Raw genomic sequence first — 19,623 nt, 5'->3', positions numbered from 1 at the left:
AAATCACTTATATTTGTAATACATAGATGCCTTTGAAAATTTGTCTAATTAGGTTCTGTTATTTGATGCCCCTGTAATACTGTGTTGGTGTTAGGTTGTGGTGTTCAGTGCTTTTCTTACTGCTCTCTATTTAAAGAACTGTCAGTGGTAACATGCATAGTCTTGGCTTTGGTTTCAAACTGCCTTGCATACTCCTAACTCCCATGATTTCAAGGTACATCTCGAAGACATTTCTATAGCATATCTATCCTTTCTAAGTACCAGGGAAAAGCATTAGACTTACTGCTCTTTACAGGTCCATAGCTTCCATTCAGGTGACTGAGTTAGTCATGCTGTAGTGTTTCTCTTTATAAGTCGTGCGCAGCCAGTGAGAGACACTCTCACTGTTCATTAAGATGTCTGCAGTCGGCTTCTGAGTTTACTTTGTTGTGTCTTCAGAGTCAGCTCCCTCCAAGATTTTAATTACTGTTCTTTATGTTTACAGTCTTCAGTAAATCCTTCTTCTGTATGTATTTCAGCTGCTTCACTTGTGAAGTGAGGGACTGATGGATACATACAAATATTTATCGCTGTTCAATGTATCAAGATGTTCTAGTACTTTTTTTTAATATTTGGGATTTTGTTTGTGTGGTTTTGTGTGTGGGGTTTGTGTTTGGTTCAGTTTAGGGGATTTTTTCTAAGTCTCCAGAGCAGTGCTTTCCTCTTCTCCCCTTGAGCTGGCTTACCTTCTTCCATCTTGCTCCATCCTGAACATGAACCAATAATGTAAATTCTGCAGTAGAGTTCCTGTGATGTCCTTTACTGCTTTCATAGACAGTAGTCTTGTTAACACACTGACACGACTACTTGCCTGCCTGATCTCTCAATCCACATAGTCTGCAACACTTCATAGATACCAGTCATTGTTCTGTTAACTTTCTCTGTCTGATATGTTTAAATAATGTTTTATTATAGTATTTCTCTTTATGCTTTTAGTGAGTTTTTCTTTAAATTTCCTCTTCACCCTACCTAATCTTTGTTTTACATCTAGTCTGCTATAGTTTATGCTCAGTTCTATTAATGTCACTTGGATATGATTTCCATGTTTGGAAGAAAAAAATTTCAGCTTTAATGAACTCTTATACCTTGTTATTTAACCATTGTAGCATTTTCTACTTCCTCATTTTTCTTTTGTTGTCCTTGGATATGCATATGAACTCTATTAAAGTGTTATTAAGGCCACCTCCCTGCTGTTCTTAGGGATTTTACATCCTTATCTTTTCCTTTCAGACCCTTTCTGACTAACTTCCTCTTCTTTTTTTCCTTTCAATAGTTGTTCTTCTTGAAGTTACACATACCAAAACTGTCACTCTGAGATCTGCTTGAAGCATGTCAAACATAATCATGCCAATCATTGTTATTTCATGTCTTAACCATACATGCTACTGCTGTCATCTCCTCTATCTTAGTTGGGTGAGAAGACTAAACCAAATGTGCCATTTCCCTAATATGGTCTTCAGAGGAATACTTCAGTGTTTGACAGGTGATTCTTGCTTGAAGGAAACTAAAGCAGCTGCATCTCCATCTCCTTTTGTCCTAGTGTGGGTTGTTAAAATGCTGTGCAGCTCAGTGCTTGCATCTCGCAGTTAGTTCCTTGTGTGCTGTAGGGAGACACCATCCATGCACTGAGAAACATTGACTGGTGTTGTAGTGGCCTGATTTGTTGCAGCTACACAACTCCAAAGTTACAGGTGTAAAAGCATACTTGGTCACCTCCTGCTCTTTTTCACCACTATGAGCTGTTTAGCATTGGAGCTTTTTGCTCTTTTCCTCTTAAGTTTCCATAGTCACTTTCTCCTTCTTTGTTTACCTGTGGTAGAGTAGCCATGTAATCTTTGTGCTATGATCCTCCTCAGTAACTTTAGAACAAGGTATGGCCAAACCAGTATTCAAATTAGAGAAAGCCCAAACAATTCTTGCATTGTTCTCCACTGAACGACTGAACAAAGGGAGCTCTTTAATTTGAACCTTTTTTTGAACTGAAGCCTTAACATGGTAGTGGGAGAGAACCCGAAATATAAAACCAAGGATTTATAAACCTACTTATGTTCATAAAGAGTGTTAGGAGGTGTTGCGGAGTAAAATCATGTTCACAACAAGTGTGGTGTTTGATCTCCTCCATGGGTGAGAGTCAGCTGAAAGCCATCAGAATGTCACTGAGCTTAATTTGCATCAGGCTGCTTGCCTGTCATCCAGCACATGGAGACCACAGCAGCAGGTTCTGGCTGGCACTGTGCATTTGAATTCCCAAGGACACCAAGTACTGTTGTTTCTAGAAGGGATGCCATTGTGCCACCCATTCATATTTTCTGTGGCTGTTTTCATTGTCCTTGGAGTCATTCTCGAGGCTAAAATAACATGAGATCCAGTCTTATGTATCTCCCACTCAGGAAATAGTGTACAATGAGAACTGAAGAATCTGTCAGCACAAATACCTCCTTGAGGAATTAACTGCACCTATGAAAGAGAGATAAACAAATCCTAGATCCCCTACTCATCCCAGTTTTGTTGTGTTGAACACTGAAAGGATCTCTGCCTGGCTGGGATGTGCAGTATATACTCTGTATCCATCTGTGACATGTGGTGAAATGCTTCTTCTTGAAAGCTCACGAGAGGGAAGTAGTATAAATTAAGAGTAATCTCACAGCAGCTATTTTTACGTTCTTAACCAGGGAAAATGTAAGTGTAGCAATATTGTGTATCTATTAAATATCTTGAAAGGCTCTTTATAACTAGATGATAGGAGTGATAACATGTAATTTATTGATGTTACACAGATAGAGGAAGAAACCCACAAAGTAGCAATTTTTGTGTGAAAAGGGGTATGATACAGGAAATAAAAACAGAGAAAGGGACTTCTCGTAGTTTCATGCCTGTTTGGGCAACTATGTCAATTTTAACAAAAATACCTTGTGCTTTGATCCTATGCTACATTTCAAAACAGGGCATATTCCCTGTATTCAAAAGTAAAACTCCCAGATGCCATCTCTAGTGGTTTTGGATGAGTAGAGGGCAGAATGTGCTTAAGGCAGACCTGGGAAGTAACTCCCATGCACTGTATTAGTATCACCTGTGGGTGTCTGATGCTTGCATATACATATAATTCCAGGGCCTTTTCCCCAGGGAATGGGGGGGATGCATTGGAACTGACAATGTGCATTTAATACTAGAGTTCCGTCTGATGGTATCAAGCCATCCAGGAATGTTGCTTATTGCCTTGATTTATTTGTTTAAAGTGTTCTGCCATACATTTCTGTTTCTGTCAAAGCTAAGTTGGGGGTTTTGGAAATAAGTCTGGTCCCAGAGATTGCAGAGGTCTCACTGAGGACAGAAACATTTCCTGTGGCCTTCAGTATTGTAGACATGAGTGTGTTCTGTTTCCCACTGATATTTAAATCTGAATTATAGAGAAGCCTGACCACTCGTCCCATAAACTCAAAATAAAGAAACCACAGTCCAAAACATTATGAATATGTGTCCCACAATATTTCCAAGTTGAAATATTCACCCAGTTGTACTAGTTAAAAAGCACCCAATTGTACTAGTTAACAATTTCCCTTTCACTAGTACATAAAAAAGACAAATGGAAAAAATAACCAAATAGGATCTAGCATTATCATGTGATAGCTTTCCTCTACTCAGGGCTGAGACAGAGGCACTGAACAAGATAAGAATCCTTTTCAGCCCTGAGGACTGGCATTTACAGTTTTTCATCCATCCCTTGTTTCTCCCATCAGCCATAGTTCTGGGACCAGAACAAAATCCCTTTCCAGAGAAATGCCTTTCAGTGTATCTTGGAGGAAATAAGCAGTGCTCTTCCACAGGCTCTACCACAAAACTCAACCATAACTGCACCCTCTCTCTAACAGACTGCTACAAATACTCCCTGTACAGGATTCTAGCTTGAATGGAAACCTTCTGAAGAGGTAATTATCTTAAGAGATTTTAATCTATATTTTCCTTTTAACCAAAGCCCACAAGCTCTCAGGCTTACTGTATTTAACCGCACTCAGGTTGATAAGCTTCTTCTCCTGGTCTTTCTGCCTGGGGGAACACCTAACACTGCTGGGAGAACATTAAGGAGTTCATGGAATAGCAGGTGTCTCTTTTGGAGACAAATTTTAATATATTTGCACCTATTAGCCTTTTAATTCATTTTATCTCCAGACACAGCTCCCACCTCCAACCCCAGCCTCTTCTCCTCCCTAAACAAGGTTTCTGAGAGAGGATAAAAGTTTTACAGTCTCCCACAGCAAGACAATCAAAAGCAATCCTTATCCACTTTCCTTATGGGGATTCAGTCTGAAATACACTTATTAGGATTTAAACAGAAGTCTGTAAAGCAGGTGGAGGTATTCTTAAGGACTAGAGTCATCTTTTAATCAGGACCATAGAATAACAAAACAAAACACCTTATTTATCTGTGTTTTCCAAAGAGTTATTTTTTTCCAAGAAGCATCCCCCTAATCTTTTTTTGAGTAGGAAGTGCTCACACCAGCATTTCTGGCCCATCTCCCCCTGTCCCTGCTCAGTGGCTCTCTTGCTGTGGGTCCACCAGTGAAACATGCACTCCAAGTAACAGCACCTGGCACTGGGAAGGGAAACGAGCAATAGATGTAACTAGATTTTTAAAGAGCCAAGAGCAATAGATGCACCTAGATTTTTAAAGAGCCATGCTGCCTCACACTTATAGCCGGTTAAAACAGTTGGACCATGCTGGGGCTTGGCAGGATCATGCATGAGCTGTCTGGGAACAAGAGAGTGTAGATGAAACAGATTTCATGTAGAAGATGAAAATGTTCCCTACTGAAGAAGGGACGAGCACAGCGTCGTTTTTCTTCCTAGGAAATGGTGCCATCATGTGGAGACATTGTTTTCTCTGTTTCTTGTTTTAAGAGGGCAGTTGTGAGGTTTTCTCCCTCTACATTTTAAAGAATGCATTAAAATGCGATTTGGCAAACTTGTATTTCACTAGCACAAATAGATTACAACTGATTGAGGCACAGGAATTAACACCCTTGAAGTGATATGGCCACATCCTGTTGAAATCCCTATTAATGCGGCTGTGATGACACCTCCAGGGCTTCTTCTGTAATGTTATACATGTTGCTTGGAGGTGGTGTAGATACCCACAGAAGCATCCCCCATCGATGTAGTTCATTTCTGTGCTATGGAGATACAATGGCATGGCTGTAGATAGTCTGCAGACAAGGTCTGAGGGAGGAACTGCGATAATGAGAGTGTGTGTATATGTGTGACACTGTTTTGTGTGGAGGTATATTTGACTGGACCCCAAATATGTGCCTGGGAATGGAAAATGGCTTTTGCCTATGCAATCTTCAAAGTGTCTTTGAAATTTGTAAAATAGCAAATATACAAATTGGATTGGAAGTTGGAAAATATCCTGGCTCAAAATGTAGTACTTCCCTAACTTAGAAATAGCTGAACATGCTGTAACACTGGCTTTGGTCGCTGCACTGCCGTGAACTGGAGCCAGTTTTTACCTGGTGTCTTACAATTTTAAGTAGGATGCTGACCATAAAGAGGAATGGAAGAATTAAGGCACTAGAGTACTTGGAGAAGAAAACTAGTTTTTTTGTAAGCCTGGAGAATAAAATTTGAAGAAACTTCAATTATTTCTTGATATTTCTGTAATATTCTTTATCCAAGGATGCAAAACAATTCCTTGAGGCAGGCAGTCCTGCAGGGTTGGATGCACAATGCTGTCCCTGTTCTAGGTGTGGAGCAAACTGCGGCACAGACTTTGCCACCTGTGGTTTCAGAGCAAACAGGATTAGTGCCAATAGACACCTCCTGAGGTGTGTCAGGCAAAGCACAGGAAGGTGACTCTCTGCCTGTCCCCACCAGGCCTGGATGCTGAAATAGAGGCTTTTGTGCTTGACACTAGGAATTTATATCCACTGGGTGTAGAAGCCAATTTATGTACAGAACACCCATGGTTTAGTCTTCAGTTTTATGTTAAATGGATATCTCATCATTCAGTAAATGCTAAAAAGGACAGGGCAATTAACTAAATAAATCATCTTTAGGAGTGGGCTGAGCATTTTCTAGTCTGCAGAAAAAGTCTCCTGAAAAAAAGTTTAGGCAAACTCTTATTTGCCATCTCCTTGGTGTGTTTTCTCCTTGGAGAATAAGGTTGTGTTTGTGTGTGCACACATTTCTGTCTTTCAAACAAATGCAGTTATTAGCTACAAAATTTAGAGAAGTTTGACAGCTTTCAGAACGCAGTGATTTTTTTTCTTCCATAGAGTGTATTACTGACACATTAATAGATGTTGTGCTGGTAAAAATACAGTACTTCCTGTTAAATGTAGACTGCTACATATTTTGATTCTAACAACAATCTGGTAGGGTTAGGGCAATTTGTGTAGTGTCATCTGGTGTTTGTTTTGGATAGATATTATAGAAGGAGATACTGATTTTCAAGATGTTCAAGCAGATGAATGGGTGAAAACTCCAGCAAACCTTTAAAGCAACAGAAAGCAAGGGCTACTCCTGGTCAGATCTCCTGCTGAGGATACAAATGTTCTTCTGTGTTCCTGAAACTCCATAGAAGTTTTTCCTCTTGCAGGCCCCTGTTAAGAATGAGGCCAAATATTCAGAAGAATCAGCCTGAGCAGGTGTGGCTGAATTGCTCTCTGCCCATCTTCGAGATGCACTGAGAAGTCACACATTGCCACATTTTCAGCATTTGAATTCTGGTCACTTCCTTGAGTGGAAGAAATGCTACTCCACTAAATTGGTCTCAGATAATTGGAAGCTGATGCAGGACTAATGTGGTGTATGGAAACACTAGATAGGAATTTTTGCTCTGTTAATCCAGTTTTATAGTAACTAACTTGATAACAACAGAAAAGAAAGCTTTATCAATTGGCATAAATCAGGTAATTGAAGCTGACAACAACCCACAGTCATTGCGGTGTAAAGTTTGGAGTACGAGGCATTAATGTATGGAAATGAGAACTTCCTATAGAAATTGTGGGGCTATAGCAGCTTTCACATTGTGATGGACATGCTGCATTCTGAGTGAACTGTTGTGTTTATGAAAGAGTTGAGATCTTCATTCCAAAATAAGGATTCTTTACTCACATACATCTTTCTTAAGGAAGATCTGTTTTTATAACAGGGCTTTGTTTGCTTGGGATTATTTATTCTGTAAGGTCTTTAAAGAGTATCATAGACAATGATATATAGACAACTCCTTCATTGACCTCCTTCAGCTAGAATACTTTATCTGTGTTTGGGCTGCATTTTAACTGAAAGAAGATGGAAGAAGATAAGGAGGAGAATACCTATAACCAATGAGGATGATTTGGAGACCTGAGTTTGTATTTTCTAGAAAAGACAGGTCTAAAGAAGAAAAGTGAGGCACCTTCTGGTATATAAGGGAGTGCTCTAAAGAGGAAAATGGTCAATAGCTCTCCATATGTGTTAGGGGAAGGGGTTGAGTGATCAGTTTCAAATTTAAATACTAAGAAATCTCTCTTGCTAGAAATATAATAGTCTGTCTGTCTGGGGAGGGAGTGGAAATCCACAGTGTTGTTTTTGCAAACATGGTAGACAAATTTCTGAAGAACTAGTGTAGGTAAATTATTCCCAGAATAGGAGAAATACTAGACTAGATGACTGAAGAACCTAATGTGTCCATTTGATACAAACAGGAGGCCATCCAATAGTTGGTGTGGAAACCAAGGATTAAAGATTTCCAAAACCAGACATGGTAGAGGAAGAGAGTAAGGACTAGATGATATTGCTTGTCTCCAGCAGCAGGAGGTTATTAGGTTTGTCGTGCTCCCAGGAACTAGTGGCTGGATTACTGATGCACAGAAAAGCAGTTCCAGAAGTAGGAAGGCCACCTACCAAGCCTAACTTCTACATCTTTGTCCTAGACCAGGGTGTTCTCCCAACTAGGGAAACACTTGACATTTTGATAATAAAAACATAAAGAAACCATATTCTGTATGAGATACAATGTCTCCAACTTTTCCACTATCTCTCAAGTGTGCATTCTTCTCAATGCAAGGCTTAGGAGGGTTGTCAGAAAAAGAAACTAGGCAAAAATACCAAGCTAGTTGATTTTGTGTGAGACATCAGTGAGATGTGTGCCGGACAATCCTCTAAATTCTTCTGCGGAAGACTGAGGCAAAAACTAAATCTATATCTGTCTCAGCAAGCCCACCAGTTCTCAAGGATATAGAACAATTATTCTCTATTCCCCATAAGTATGAAAGCGAGATATAGTATTGGAATAATTACCAATATAGCCGGACGGATGTGCCTGAGCTTGCCTGGCCCTTGCTGCTTGACCAAAGGCAGCAGCTATGGTGTTTTCACCTCAGAGACACCTTTGGCTGGCTGGATGTTGCAGCGGGGCGCATGGAGACAAGTCCAGACATGCAGGAGCTCAGGTTTACCTTGGTGGAGAAGCTTTAAGGTGATGGTGAAGGAGAAGGAGTCAGTTTTGATGGAGGGTTTTTGATCCAGAGCTTTATTCCTGGCCCACAGGCCTCTGAACCCAGCAGCAGCTCCAACAGAACTCCCCAAACCTCGTGGTTGCTCGCCCTTTTAGCCGGGGGAGAGGGGGAGGAAAGGAACACGGGGGACCACCAACCAGGTACAGCTGGGGGGAGTCTCAAGTGACAAATGACACCTGGATGGCCCAATGTCATCCAGGGGCGGAGGGCATCTTTTGAATTCTGCCAATCACTCGATGCCCTTCTGAATGCCAGGATCGATAGGCAGTGCTCAGCGGGGAGCAAGGGAGGGGGAGGGAGAGGTGGCTGACGCACCTGGGGAAGAAATCTTCAGGGAGGAACCCGCGGTATCTGAGACAAACCATGACATCACACCGCAAAAATACAGCCTTCGGGTTTCACTCTGCTAGTCATTCCTGGGAATGAGTACATGGTAAGTTTCCAAAAAAGCTTGGATTCCAGCATCCTGGGCAGTTTTGCTTCAGGTGAATGCTGTGCTGAGGTGCTGAGCTACTGCTGAGTTGCTGTAACTGTGATGGTTTCATCACTACTGTGTTTCTAGAAATGGTAGTCATTACTGTGCAATGGGCTTTGAGATACCATGGTTTTAAAAGACACTAGAGAAAATTAAATTCTCTGATATCCTTCTGTTATGGGCATTTAGACTTTCAGCAATTGGCTTTGCAGAAAGGGACATCTAGTGGCTGTACAGAAAAAAAACCTTGCAAAACACATTTTCAAATGCACAACATAGCCATTTGTGTATGGCCTGCAGTGTTCAATATTCTGTTCGTCTTTTTGGTTCTACTACCTTGTGTGTTTTCTGGGGGTAATTTTTTATGGTTTTGACAAACAAAAAAATCACCATTTTGAGCCATTACTTTCTAGCTTCATGTAGGTCTGTGTATGGTAATTCTTGCAAATAGAAAACTGCCTCATGCCGTGCTTGAGGTACCTCACTGCTGCGCTTCCAGGTTTCTATAGCATCTTCCAGGAGTCCACTGCCTGCTGTTTCCTTCTGCCATTGCCTTTCCCTTTGGTACTGTACTTGGAGAGCTTGTCATTGTTATTGTCATGGTAAAACCTACTTTATTTTGAATGCCCATAGCATAAAAGTCAGCAGGAGGGGTGGATGAGATTCAGGGAAACACTAATCTAAGCATTCAGTCATGTATTACACAACAAAAGTTTTTTTCCTTTCCCATCCACGTTATGCTCCTTCTTACTATTTGAGGATGAATTCCATGCATGTTTCTGTGAATAGCCTGACAGTTTAATCGGTACATTTGCATACGGGCAAATGAAGCTTTTTTCAAAGTTGCACAGTAATATGTTTCACCTTTATACCATGCCAGCTTCAAATTGTATCCCAGGAGGATTTCAAATGTGCATAATCTGTGCAGTTGTCTGGGCTTTTTTCCTTTCTTTTTCTTCTGCCTTTTTTTTTTTTTTAACTGGCAAATGCCTATTCATTGCCCATCTGGGTAAGAATGGCCTTTGCATTTTCACACCCATTCTTTCCTATATGGTTTGTGAATACTCCTCCAATCAGAACTTGCTTCACAGAAAGGGGACAAAACCATTTTACAGGAGTTTCTCAGAATAAGTCCATTGGGATCTCTACATCATGTTTACTGGACAAAAAAAGAGCGAGTACTTAACAAAGACCACTTGAATTTCACAGAAAGTTTCCCACTGTCTTGAGTTTAAAAGAGTGGCAGGCCTGAGGAGAGCCCTAGACAGGAGTCTTTTTCCTGAGCTGGGCATTCTGTGCAGTGACGAGTAGGTGAGTGTGTGTGTGCAGCTGGGCCTTGTGAGGAGCTGACACACTTTCTGGCTTGGCCAAGGCTCTAGGAGTCTTTGTCAGAATGTGGCATTTACTTAGAATCAAACTTGCATTGGCAAGTCTGTGTTTTGTGGGCAACATCACCTTTGGACTTTCAGCTTAGAACAACGTGAAGTAGGGGTTGACCACAAAACTGGGATCTGGACCCAGCTTCATACAAAGAGGGAAAGGATCTGCCTTGGACAGCAGGTTTTGCTACAGACCAATCCCTGGAATTTGTTAAAACTGCTCTTTATACTGATGTGGCTTGTGTAGTAGTGGTTCTGAGACTTATGCAAATTATTTCTTTGCCTGGACTTGGGATAGATACGGTTTACAGTGTTGAATGTCAAGAAGGTGGCCTAGAAAAATCATCCTCAAAATCTGTATTAGCTTTTTTTTTACTATTTATTGTGTATCTCTTCCAACCACCCTTCTTCTTTTATCCTCAAGGAGTACATTTCAGTTGCTTCTCAGTTGAAGAAGTGGTAGATGTTCCAACGAGAGGATCTTTTTAGGGCAATCTCTGATAGAAGTTAAAAAATAGCGCCATTTATGAAGTGGCTCAGTTGGCTTTCAGACCAGCTCCTACACCACAAGGAGCATCCTAGTTCAGTTCCTATAGGAGAGCTATCCACATCACTCTTGCAAATGTATACAAATCTTTTTTTTGTAGCCAGGATCAATTTCAACTGCCTGTTTTCACTAAGTTTGCTAAGGATTTCCCTAAATTCCTCCCATGTTAAACTATGACAGGACAAAATATTCTGTTGCTATACTACTCTTGATTCCCACAGCCAGGACCTGAGAAGGGCTGTTGAAACTTATAAATGAACTTTGCCCTTCCTCCTTTCTGTGCATGATTTGTGGGTAAATGGCAGAATTCACATTCCCAGGAAGTCATTCAGTCTCATGATGCATGTCACACCTTTCTGGAAAGGAGTTGTCCTAAGCGTGAGAAACAACTGATCACTTTGAAAATTTAAAAAGGTTAATTAAACCTTAGCAAAAATACAACAAAGGACTACATAAGGAAAAAGCTGCAGCAGATACCACATGGCCAGCTCATCTTCAAGATGGATGCCCAGTGTTTTATACCCCTGGGGGGTTTCATCAGCCAACTCTGGCCACTCCCAAAGTCTGTCAGTCAGTTCTTCTTTGCCATTTATCAGTGGAGACTGCTTTCTTGTAACTTGATTGGAGGTGAGGTGTTGCCATGCTGCCCCCTAAGCGCCAAGCTTTTCCATTCCCAGCTGTCCCATGCAAGGGGCACATGGCACAGCTTCTGTCCCAGAGAACCCCGGCTGTCTGATGGTCACAACACGGGGCGGGGAAAGGGAACCGTGCGGAGAACAGAGGACATCTAAACTATAATAACATAACTATACATCACTAAAGCTTTTCTTAATATTCACACAATAGTTATCCCTTAATTGTGGCAGCCAGTCCCCTCATTACTGTCTGTAACACTAAGGATGCATTTTTCAGAGTTCTGCTCACAAAATTAATTTTATCTGCCAAGGAGCATAGTAACAAAGTAGATTTCTTTTCTCAAATCAAGTGATCTGTCTGTAGCATCTCTGGTGTGTGTAGAACATTCCACATTGTGCATCTTCAAGATAGGATTTTTGGGTTATTGAGTTAGGCTGCTGCATATTTCTTCTTATTATCAAATATCTCCTTTGACAGACCTGAACATAGAGATGTCTTTCTGTGAAAGTGAGTCCCAGGAGCAAACCAGGTAGTCACTGGTACTACTCAAAGAGAGTGGGTAGCTGTACAGTCGCTTGCCTGTAGTAAGTCTTGAAAAGAGGTGTCACCTATTTATCAATAATTTTCCACCCTTCTGTTGCCCCACATCTATGAAGTTTTTGCCAAGGATTCTGACTTTGTATCTAAATACATGCTGGATTTTGGATTCTTGTATGGTCTGACATGTCTGACAGGGAAGCATCTGGAACTGCCCTGGAGGCCTCTGGAGAATTACTCTATCAGGAAGGAGGAGGAAATACATCTCTTCTCTACATTATTTTGTGTGATAATAGTTGCAATGCCCTTGAAGGAAAGTCTCCCAGTTTCTAAGATATTTTTCTAGTCCTATGGTCAGCCCCATTAGAGAAAGAAGTTCAGGTTTCCTGGCTAAGCTTATGAACAAGACAGATGTATTTCACAACCTCCATTGTGGTGTCAGTGATTTCCTCCTTGTTTCTTCTACGTGAGCATCCCTTCAGCATGCTAATCACACGTGGAAATTAGTAACCTTCTGGTACAGGTTTACATCTGTTGACATGGGGCTTCTTCAGACATCTTGGCCCTTTCTTGATTTCCAGTTCCTGACCTTTGTGCTTCCCTTTAATCATCAGCTACTTCAGAGAATTAAAATAACCGCTTGTGTCCCTGGTGGTTTCTCTTGGAACCACCAGAAGAGAGGGTGCTTGAGATGTTGGTAGTGAATAAATGGGAGGAAAAAGGCAGAGCAGGGAGCATGCCATATTTGCCTGCAAATTGCAGTGAGAAGTGTTCAACTGCCTGTGGATGAGATGTAAAGCCCTCCTTCGGGTGGGGCAGAGAGACGTTTCTGGGCTAAAAGGCCTGTGTATGCCTATCAACTGCTTCCAGTGCTATTTATTTGCTCTTACATTTGTTAGACAGTGGCAATAAGCTAGTTTAATTTACTCACACTTACCAACTTCTATTCTTGGGTGCTCACACATTACCAAGTTATTGTGGCAACAGTGGTTAGATCTTTGCTGGGAATATGCATGACAAAATGCCTGTAATACCAGTGGCAATTTAGCATTACTTTGCCTAATTTTCTAGAAACCAAGGTGCCACATGTACTACAAATGCTTAAAAGAATTATTAATAGTGTTTTATTTGTTTGCTATTCAAGAGACAATTGATACTTTATAATTAAAAGGTGAAACCATAGTTTCTGCCTGTCAAAATCCAAATAGATGAAAATTTGGTAAAGAACAGGAAAGGAAATGGGAAAGCATTGAAACCAAAGCAAGCAAGATGAAGATGGGGAACAGTGGATTGGGAGATTAAGAAATTTCTTTTTAGTCACTTGTAAATTTTGATTATGTTAGCTCTGTATCCAAATTAGATGCTTTTCTAAACTGTACTCTATTTAGATTATTCAGTCAAACTAAGACAAAATCTTCCTTGGAGTAAATGTCTGTAATTTTCCAGTCTCTGTCAAGTAAATAACAGCAGGAGAACATTTGTTTTTATATGATGGCGGTCTGGTGCAAGTCAGAACTTGGGATATGCTAAAAATTAAGGGGACAGCTCATGTTAACTTCTTGCTTTGGGTTTTTTCAGAGAACTGTTTGTCACTATTGGGTAGCAAATGTTCTAAACCACAACCCCAGACAAAACTCTGCGTGGGATTTTAGGAACATTTACAGCTTAAATCTTGAACCAGATTTGGATTTTACAAAGTGACTGCCAGTTTTTTTGATACAAGTAACTATACTGTGAAACACATGATCTAAATTCCTTAAAATACCAATCTAGATTGAAATCATATTTTCATATATACTCTTTGCATTAACAACTTAGGGTCATTACAGATTCTGATCTCTTCTGGCATAAATCCAATCCACAGCCTAAAATCCAGCTTTAATCCATGTGCTCAGTGTTTACAGTTGGCTGGCTCTAAGCTTTTTAAAGACAGATAAACTGATAGGAAGTCCAAGACTCAGGAGTATGGTTGGAATTCAGATCCAGCTACACCTGTCTTCATTTTGTTTTGTCCAAAGATTCAGGACTTGAGCTTCTGGAAATGAGTAGGGAAGTTTATTTGTAGCCTTACAAAATAATGTGTTCTTGCCGATGCCTCTGTGTCTGGTTTTTCCAGTGCGATCAGTTTTGTTTACACAGTGGGAGGTTACCTTTGCCAGCGCTTTCACTCTAGGCCTGCAGAGGACAAGACTCATTCTGTTCTTTTTTTTGTTTTCTTTTGTCACCTGCTTTGCTCCAGGTAACATCAGTTGCAAGGGGATGACAGAGCGCATTCATAGCATCAACCTTCACAACTTCAGCAATTCTGTGCTCGAGACCCTCAACGAGCAGCGCAACCGTGGCCACTTCTGTGACGTGACGGTCCGCATCCACGGGAGCATGCTGCGCGCCCACCGCTGCGTGCTGGCGGCTGGCAGCCCCTTCTTCCAGGACAAGCTGCTGCTGGGCTACAGCGACATCGAGATCCCCTCAGTGGTGTCAGTCCAGTCTGTGCAAAAGCTCATTGACTTCATGTACAGCGGGGTGCTGCGGGTCTCCCAGTCAGAGGCCCTCCAAATCCTCACAGCCGCCAGCATCCTGCAGATCAAGACTGTGATTGATGAGTGCACAAGGATTGTCTCACAAAATGTGGGCGATGTCTACCCAGTGATTCAGGATTCTGGCCAAGAGACGCCCAGGGGAACACCTGAATCAGGCACCTCGGGGCAGAGCACTGACACGGAGTCTGGCTACCTGCAGAGCCATTCACAGCACAGTGTGGACAGGATCTATTCAGCCCTCTATGCCTGTTCCATGCAAAATGGCAGTGGGGAGCGCTCATTTTACAGTGGAGCTGTGGTCAGCCACCATGAGACAGCCCTGGGACTCCCCAGGGACCATCACATAGAAGACCCCAGCTGGATTACCCGGATCCATGAACGGTCGCAGCAGATGGAGCGGTACCTGTCCACCACTCCAGAGACCACACACTGCCGGAAGCAGCCCCGCCCTGTCCGAATCCAAACCCTGATGGGCAACATCCATATTAAACAGGAGATGGAGGATGACTATGACTACTACGGCCAACAGAGGGTGCAGATCCTTGAGCGCAATGAGTCTGAGGAATGCACTGAGGACACTGACCAAGCAGAAGGCACTGAGAGCGAGCCCAAAGGGGAGAGTTTTGACTCGGGTGTCAGTTCCTCCATTGGCACTGAGCCTGATTCCATGGAGCAGCAGTTTATAGCTGGTCTGGGCCGGGATGGGCAGCAAGAACCTACTCAAGCAGATCAAAATGATGTCCCTGCTGATGGCACTCAACCGCAGCAGCAGCAGCAACATGTAGATGCCAACTCTTCCTCACCAGAGAGAAGCAATGACGTTGAAATGGACAGCAAAGTGCTCACAGTCAATAACAGCACCGAAAAGGGGGCTTTGCAGCCTTCTGTCAACACATCTGTTGCCCAACCATTGCCAACCACACAGATCTACTTACGCCAGACAGAAACCCTCACCAGCAATCTGAGGATGCCACTGACTCTGACCAGCAACACTCAGGTCATTGGCACAGCTGGCAACACCTACCTGCCTGCCCTTTTCACCACGCAGTCTGCTGGCAGTGGCCCTAAGCCTTTTCTCTTCAGCCTGCCCCAGCCTTTAGCTGGCCAACAGACACAGTTTGTGACAGTGTCCCAGCCCGGCCTGTCAACCTTTACTGCCCAGCTGCCAGCCCCGCAGCCCTTGGCCCCATCTGCGGGCCACAGCACAGCGGGTGGGCAAGGCGAAAAAAAGCCTTACGAGTGCACTCTCTGTAACAAGACTTTCACCGCCAAACAGAACTACGTCAAGCACATGTTTGTACACACAGGTAAGAGTGCTTCCCTTTGGCTTGCATGTGGAGACACAGAAAGCCCTTCACAACCATGTACTTAGATTTTGTTTACCAGCCTGCCAGGCCCCAGGATAAACAGGAGGGAAGGCTCATCCGGGGAGCTGGTGTCACTGAACACTTCCTAGCCTTACTGCACTGAAGTTGAGTCCCTGCTGAAAAATATAGATCCCAAATAGGGGCCTAACTGTGCAGGGTACAGAAACAAGTTCATTTCTCTTGAAGTAAAAGGCATCTTGCATCCATCCAAGGAAATGGTGAGCATTCGTTGTACCCTGCAAGCTGACCAGGCAACATTAAGTGGAAGACAGGAAACTAATAGGTCATAAGAAAAACTATATCTATTAAGAAAGGGCATCCCCTTGTAGGTTTTACAGATATGGGGTTTACAGATTAAGATAAAGGTTAATCTGTGAGGTTAGGGCAAATTCACTACTGGTGGAGCTGCACCAGTAGGTCCAGGCCCGGATGTTACACACACTGCCACAGATTTTCTAGATCTCACATACTAGTATAAGAAATTAAATCTGGGGTTTTGTCAGAAAGTCTTTCTGTACTTCACTGAGGCTAATTGCTGTAATCCCTTGTCTCTTAGTAAATCAGAGGCATCACTAGCTGTGCATACAGAAACATAGGGTTCAATGAGAAAATATTTAAAGAATATATGTGGAGCACAATGGAACACAATATCAACATCTTTCTGCTTAAAACTACAGCTGCTTTAGTACATGGTTTATGGTCTGTTGAGATAACATAGGTAACCATATTTGCCACTGAGCCAAAACTGCCTTTTCTAGCTTTGCCAAGTTATGAGACTTCAAAGCAAGGATATGTATTTTACATGGAGTTGTCATGGGTTCAGAAGTGCTTTGCTTGCTTTAGCCCTTGGCTCTTCCTGCTGTTGGAGAGACATTCTAGTTTAGAGAAAGAGTAAATATTTCTTTCACCAAGCAGTGCCTTTGTTAACATCAGATCTTAAAATTAATGATGGGTTTGTGATACATGGAGGAGAACCTGGAAACATTGCCCAACATGCCTCTTTGTTGGATGCAATAGCTTTCAATTCCATGTGTATATGTAAACTTTTAACTTCAATTTACCTGTATTTATCACTTAAATGAAAAACTCCTCTAGATAGCTACAGCAGACATGTACATATACATATACAAAAAGATCAACTTCTCAGGACTGGTACAAAATGTATAATTGCAAGGATCAAGAGTCCTGAATCCCAGTATTACCTTTTTGTCTGTTTATGTTCTCCATCTCTCTGTTGTGAATGAGGAACTAAAATGCAAGATAGATAGTGTTGGTATTCAGAAAAATATCCCCTTCATAACACAGTCAAATATATCTGCTTGCATTCTTGTTCTAAAACCTAAAAAGGCTGTTTTACAAATAACTTCACCGAGATTAGGTACTTTATTTCCCCTACCACTGCACTTTGGTTTTGGAGTCAGATAAAGAATAATACTGGAAGTATTTTTCTGATCTAAAACATTCTTAGCTACTACAAGTAATACCAACTGGGAAAATTGACAGGCATCTTGAATCATGAATTAATATTTTATTTGTGTGGGTCTGAGAATGCCCTAAAAAATGAACTGTAGTGGCAAGGAAAGATTTGGATAGATAAATCATTTCAAAATTCACTTAGGAGCTAACTGGCTCCTGGGAGAATAATTTCACCTTAACCTACAGAGAGCAAGGCTTCAAAAAACCCTCATGAAAATAATCATTATGTGTGCAGCTCCAGAGAAAGTCTGTCTGCTACCTTGTCTAGTGCTGGACAGGATCATTACAAAAATAGAAGGGAGACACCTATTCCCACTCTCAGGGTGACTTTTCCTTAGGCCTGTTGAAAGAAGCCTGGCAAAGTGGCCCTGGAAAAGATCCACAGAAAAAATGAGAGGTTTGGGAGATGCAAATGTTTGAATTAATCTTTCTGTTTGGAGGGCTCACGAGAGAAGTCATGAAAGAGCCTAATCATAAACCTGAATTCAGTAACTTAAAGGCCTCTATATCTCTATGTGTTTTTATGCTTCCAAAAACTACAGTCTGATTAACTTTCCATGCAACAGAAACCGACATCCTTTTCTTCTTTCACATGGCTGCAAGCATATTAGAGATTGCTATTTTTCCATGTTCCATGTAGACTCACTTTAATATATCCCACAATATTGTGGAAATACAGTGCTAGAGTGTATGCAGTGTCTGCACTTTATAAGGCACCATTGTCTTTCCCACATATCACACTGTGATTAATACTGGATTAAAGGCTGCAAAAGAGGATCATGTGCCAAGGGGATCACAGCAGAGCACCAACATTGCTGCCTCCACACCTTTCTAATTTGGTGATAGGATGATGATGGGATTGGGGGCAAGTAATTTGAGGAGTGGCTGAGGTCACTTGGCTTCAGCCTGGAGGAGATTGAGGGGAAACCTCATTGTGACCTACAGCGTCTTCGTGAGGGGAAGTGCAGGTGCAGGAACTGACCTCTTCTCTCTTGTCCAGTGATAGGACACAAGGGAATGGCATGAACATGTCTCAGGGTAGGTTTACATTAGATATTAGGAAAAGGTTCTTCACTCTTTGGTTGGGGTTGGTGGGCACCAGAACAGGTTCCCCAGAGAAGTGGCCACAGCACCAAACCTGGCAGAGTTTGAGAAGCTCTTGGACAATGGTCTCGGGCTCACGGTGTGATTCTTGGGGTGGTGCTGTGCAGGACCAGGAGGTGGAATTTGATGATCCTTGGGAGTCCCTTCCAACTCAGGATTCTATGATTCCATGACCTCAGTGTCAGCACCAAGTATCCATTACGGTTGCGGTTCAGAGAGCCGCAGAGCCTACATCACCAGGAGCACAGGGGCTAGAAAAGGGAACCATGGCCAGGGGCTGATGTTGCTTCTTCCCCATTCCAACTCAGGATATGCTCTGACCCTATCTTCTAATCATCCCGTATTGCAGTTTAATACCAGCCAAATACAAAATAAAGAAGCAAAAGGAGGAACGTGCACATTTTAATTCACTGAGCAAAGTTTTCTCTGACTTGAAAATGAAGAATCACGGGAATAAAGAATCTACAGTGCTCACTTAGGAAGCACAAAAATTTGCATACAAAAAAGAAAAACCGAAGTTTTGCAATTCTTTGGAGAGGAGAAATCCCAGGAAGACTTTGAAGCTGAGATTAAAAAGCCACAACCCAGTGTATCTTAGAAACATAAGCAGGCAAAAATTAACATGTTTTTATAGCACAATCTTAACAGGGTCTAGAGCGGAGGAGACCAACTTAGTACAAACTCTGGGACATATATTGCCCAAGGCAAAAATGAGCTCCGTAAATACAATCAGCCTCTTGTAAGTTAATCAGACGTTTTTCTAACTGGCACGCTATCATTTTCCACATCACATGTCATGCATGTTGACCTGTCTACACACAACACAGTACTGTGTGTGGCAAAGCCATCAGGAAAGCAAGGACTTAGTGTTTTGAGCAAATGTCTTTCACCAAGTAGGGACAAACTCCTCACTAGTGCAAGGAAGAGCAGCAAGTGAATTTCATTCATGGATGTCACCGTCATACATGCAAACCATGAACTAAAAAGAAACAGAGACTTGAGGGAGATAAAAAAGTAGGTCTTTCACA

At 42.0% G+C, this 19,623-nt stretch overlaps 1 protein-coding gene across 5 annotated transcripts in view; it reads left to right on the top strand.

Annotated features, from left to right (window-relative positions):
• Window positions 1-19,623, top strand: part of ZBTB20 (zinc finger and BTB domain containing 20) — a 121,427-nt gene that overhangs the window by 73,931 nt on the left and 27,873 nt on the right. For all 5 annotated transcript variants that reach the window (XM_074534747.1, XM_074534749.1, XM_074534748.1 and 2 more), the window contains one exon: window positions 14,348-15,955. In XM_074534747.1, coding sequence (XP_074390848.1) covers window positions 14,368-15,955 — 1,588 coding nt within the window. In that variant the 5' untranslated portion in view covers window positions 14,348-14,367. The remainder of the gene's footprint in view (window positions 1-14,347; window positions 15,956-19,623) is intronic.

The sequence above is a fragment of the Zonotrichia albicollis genome, chromosome 2 (assembly GCF_047830755.1).
Source record: "Zonotrichia albicollis isolate bZonAlb1 chromosome 2, bZonAlb1.hap1, whole genome shotgun sequence".
Classification (NCBI taxonomy): domain Eukaryota; kingdom Metazoa; phylum Chordata; class Aves; order Passeriformes; family Passerellidae; genus Zonotrichia; species Zonotrichia albicollis.
This window is presented reverse-complemented; position numbering and strand designations above follow the sequence as displayed.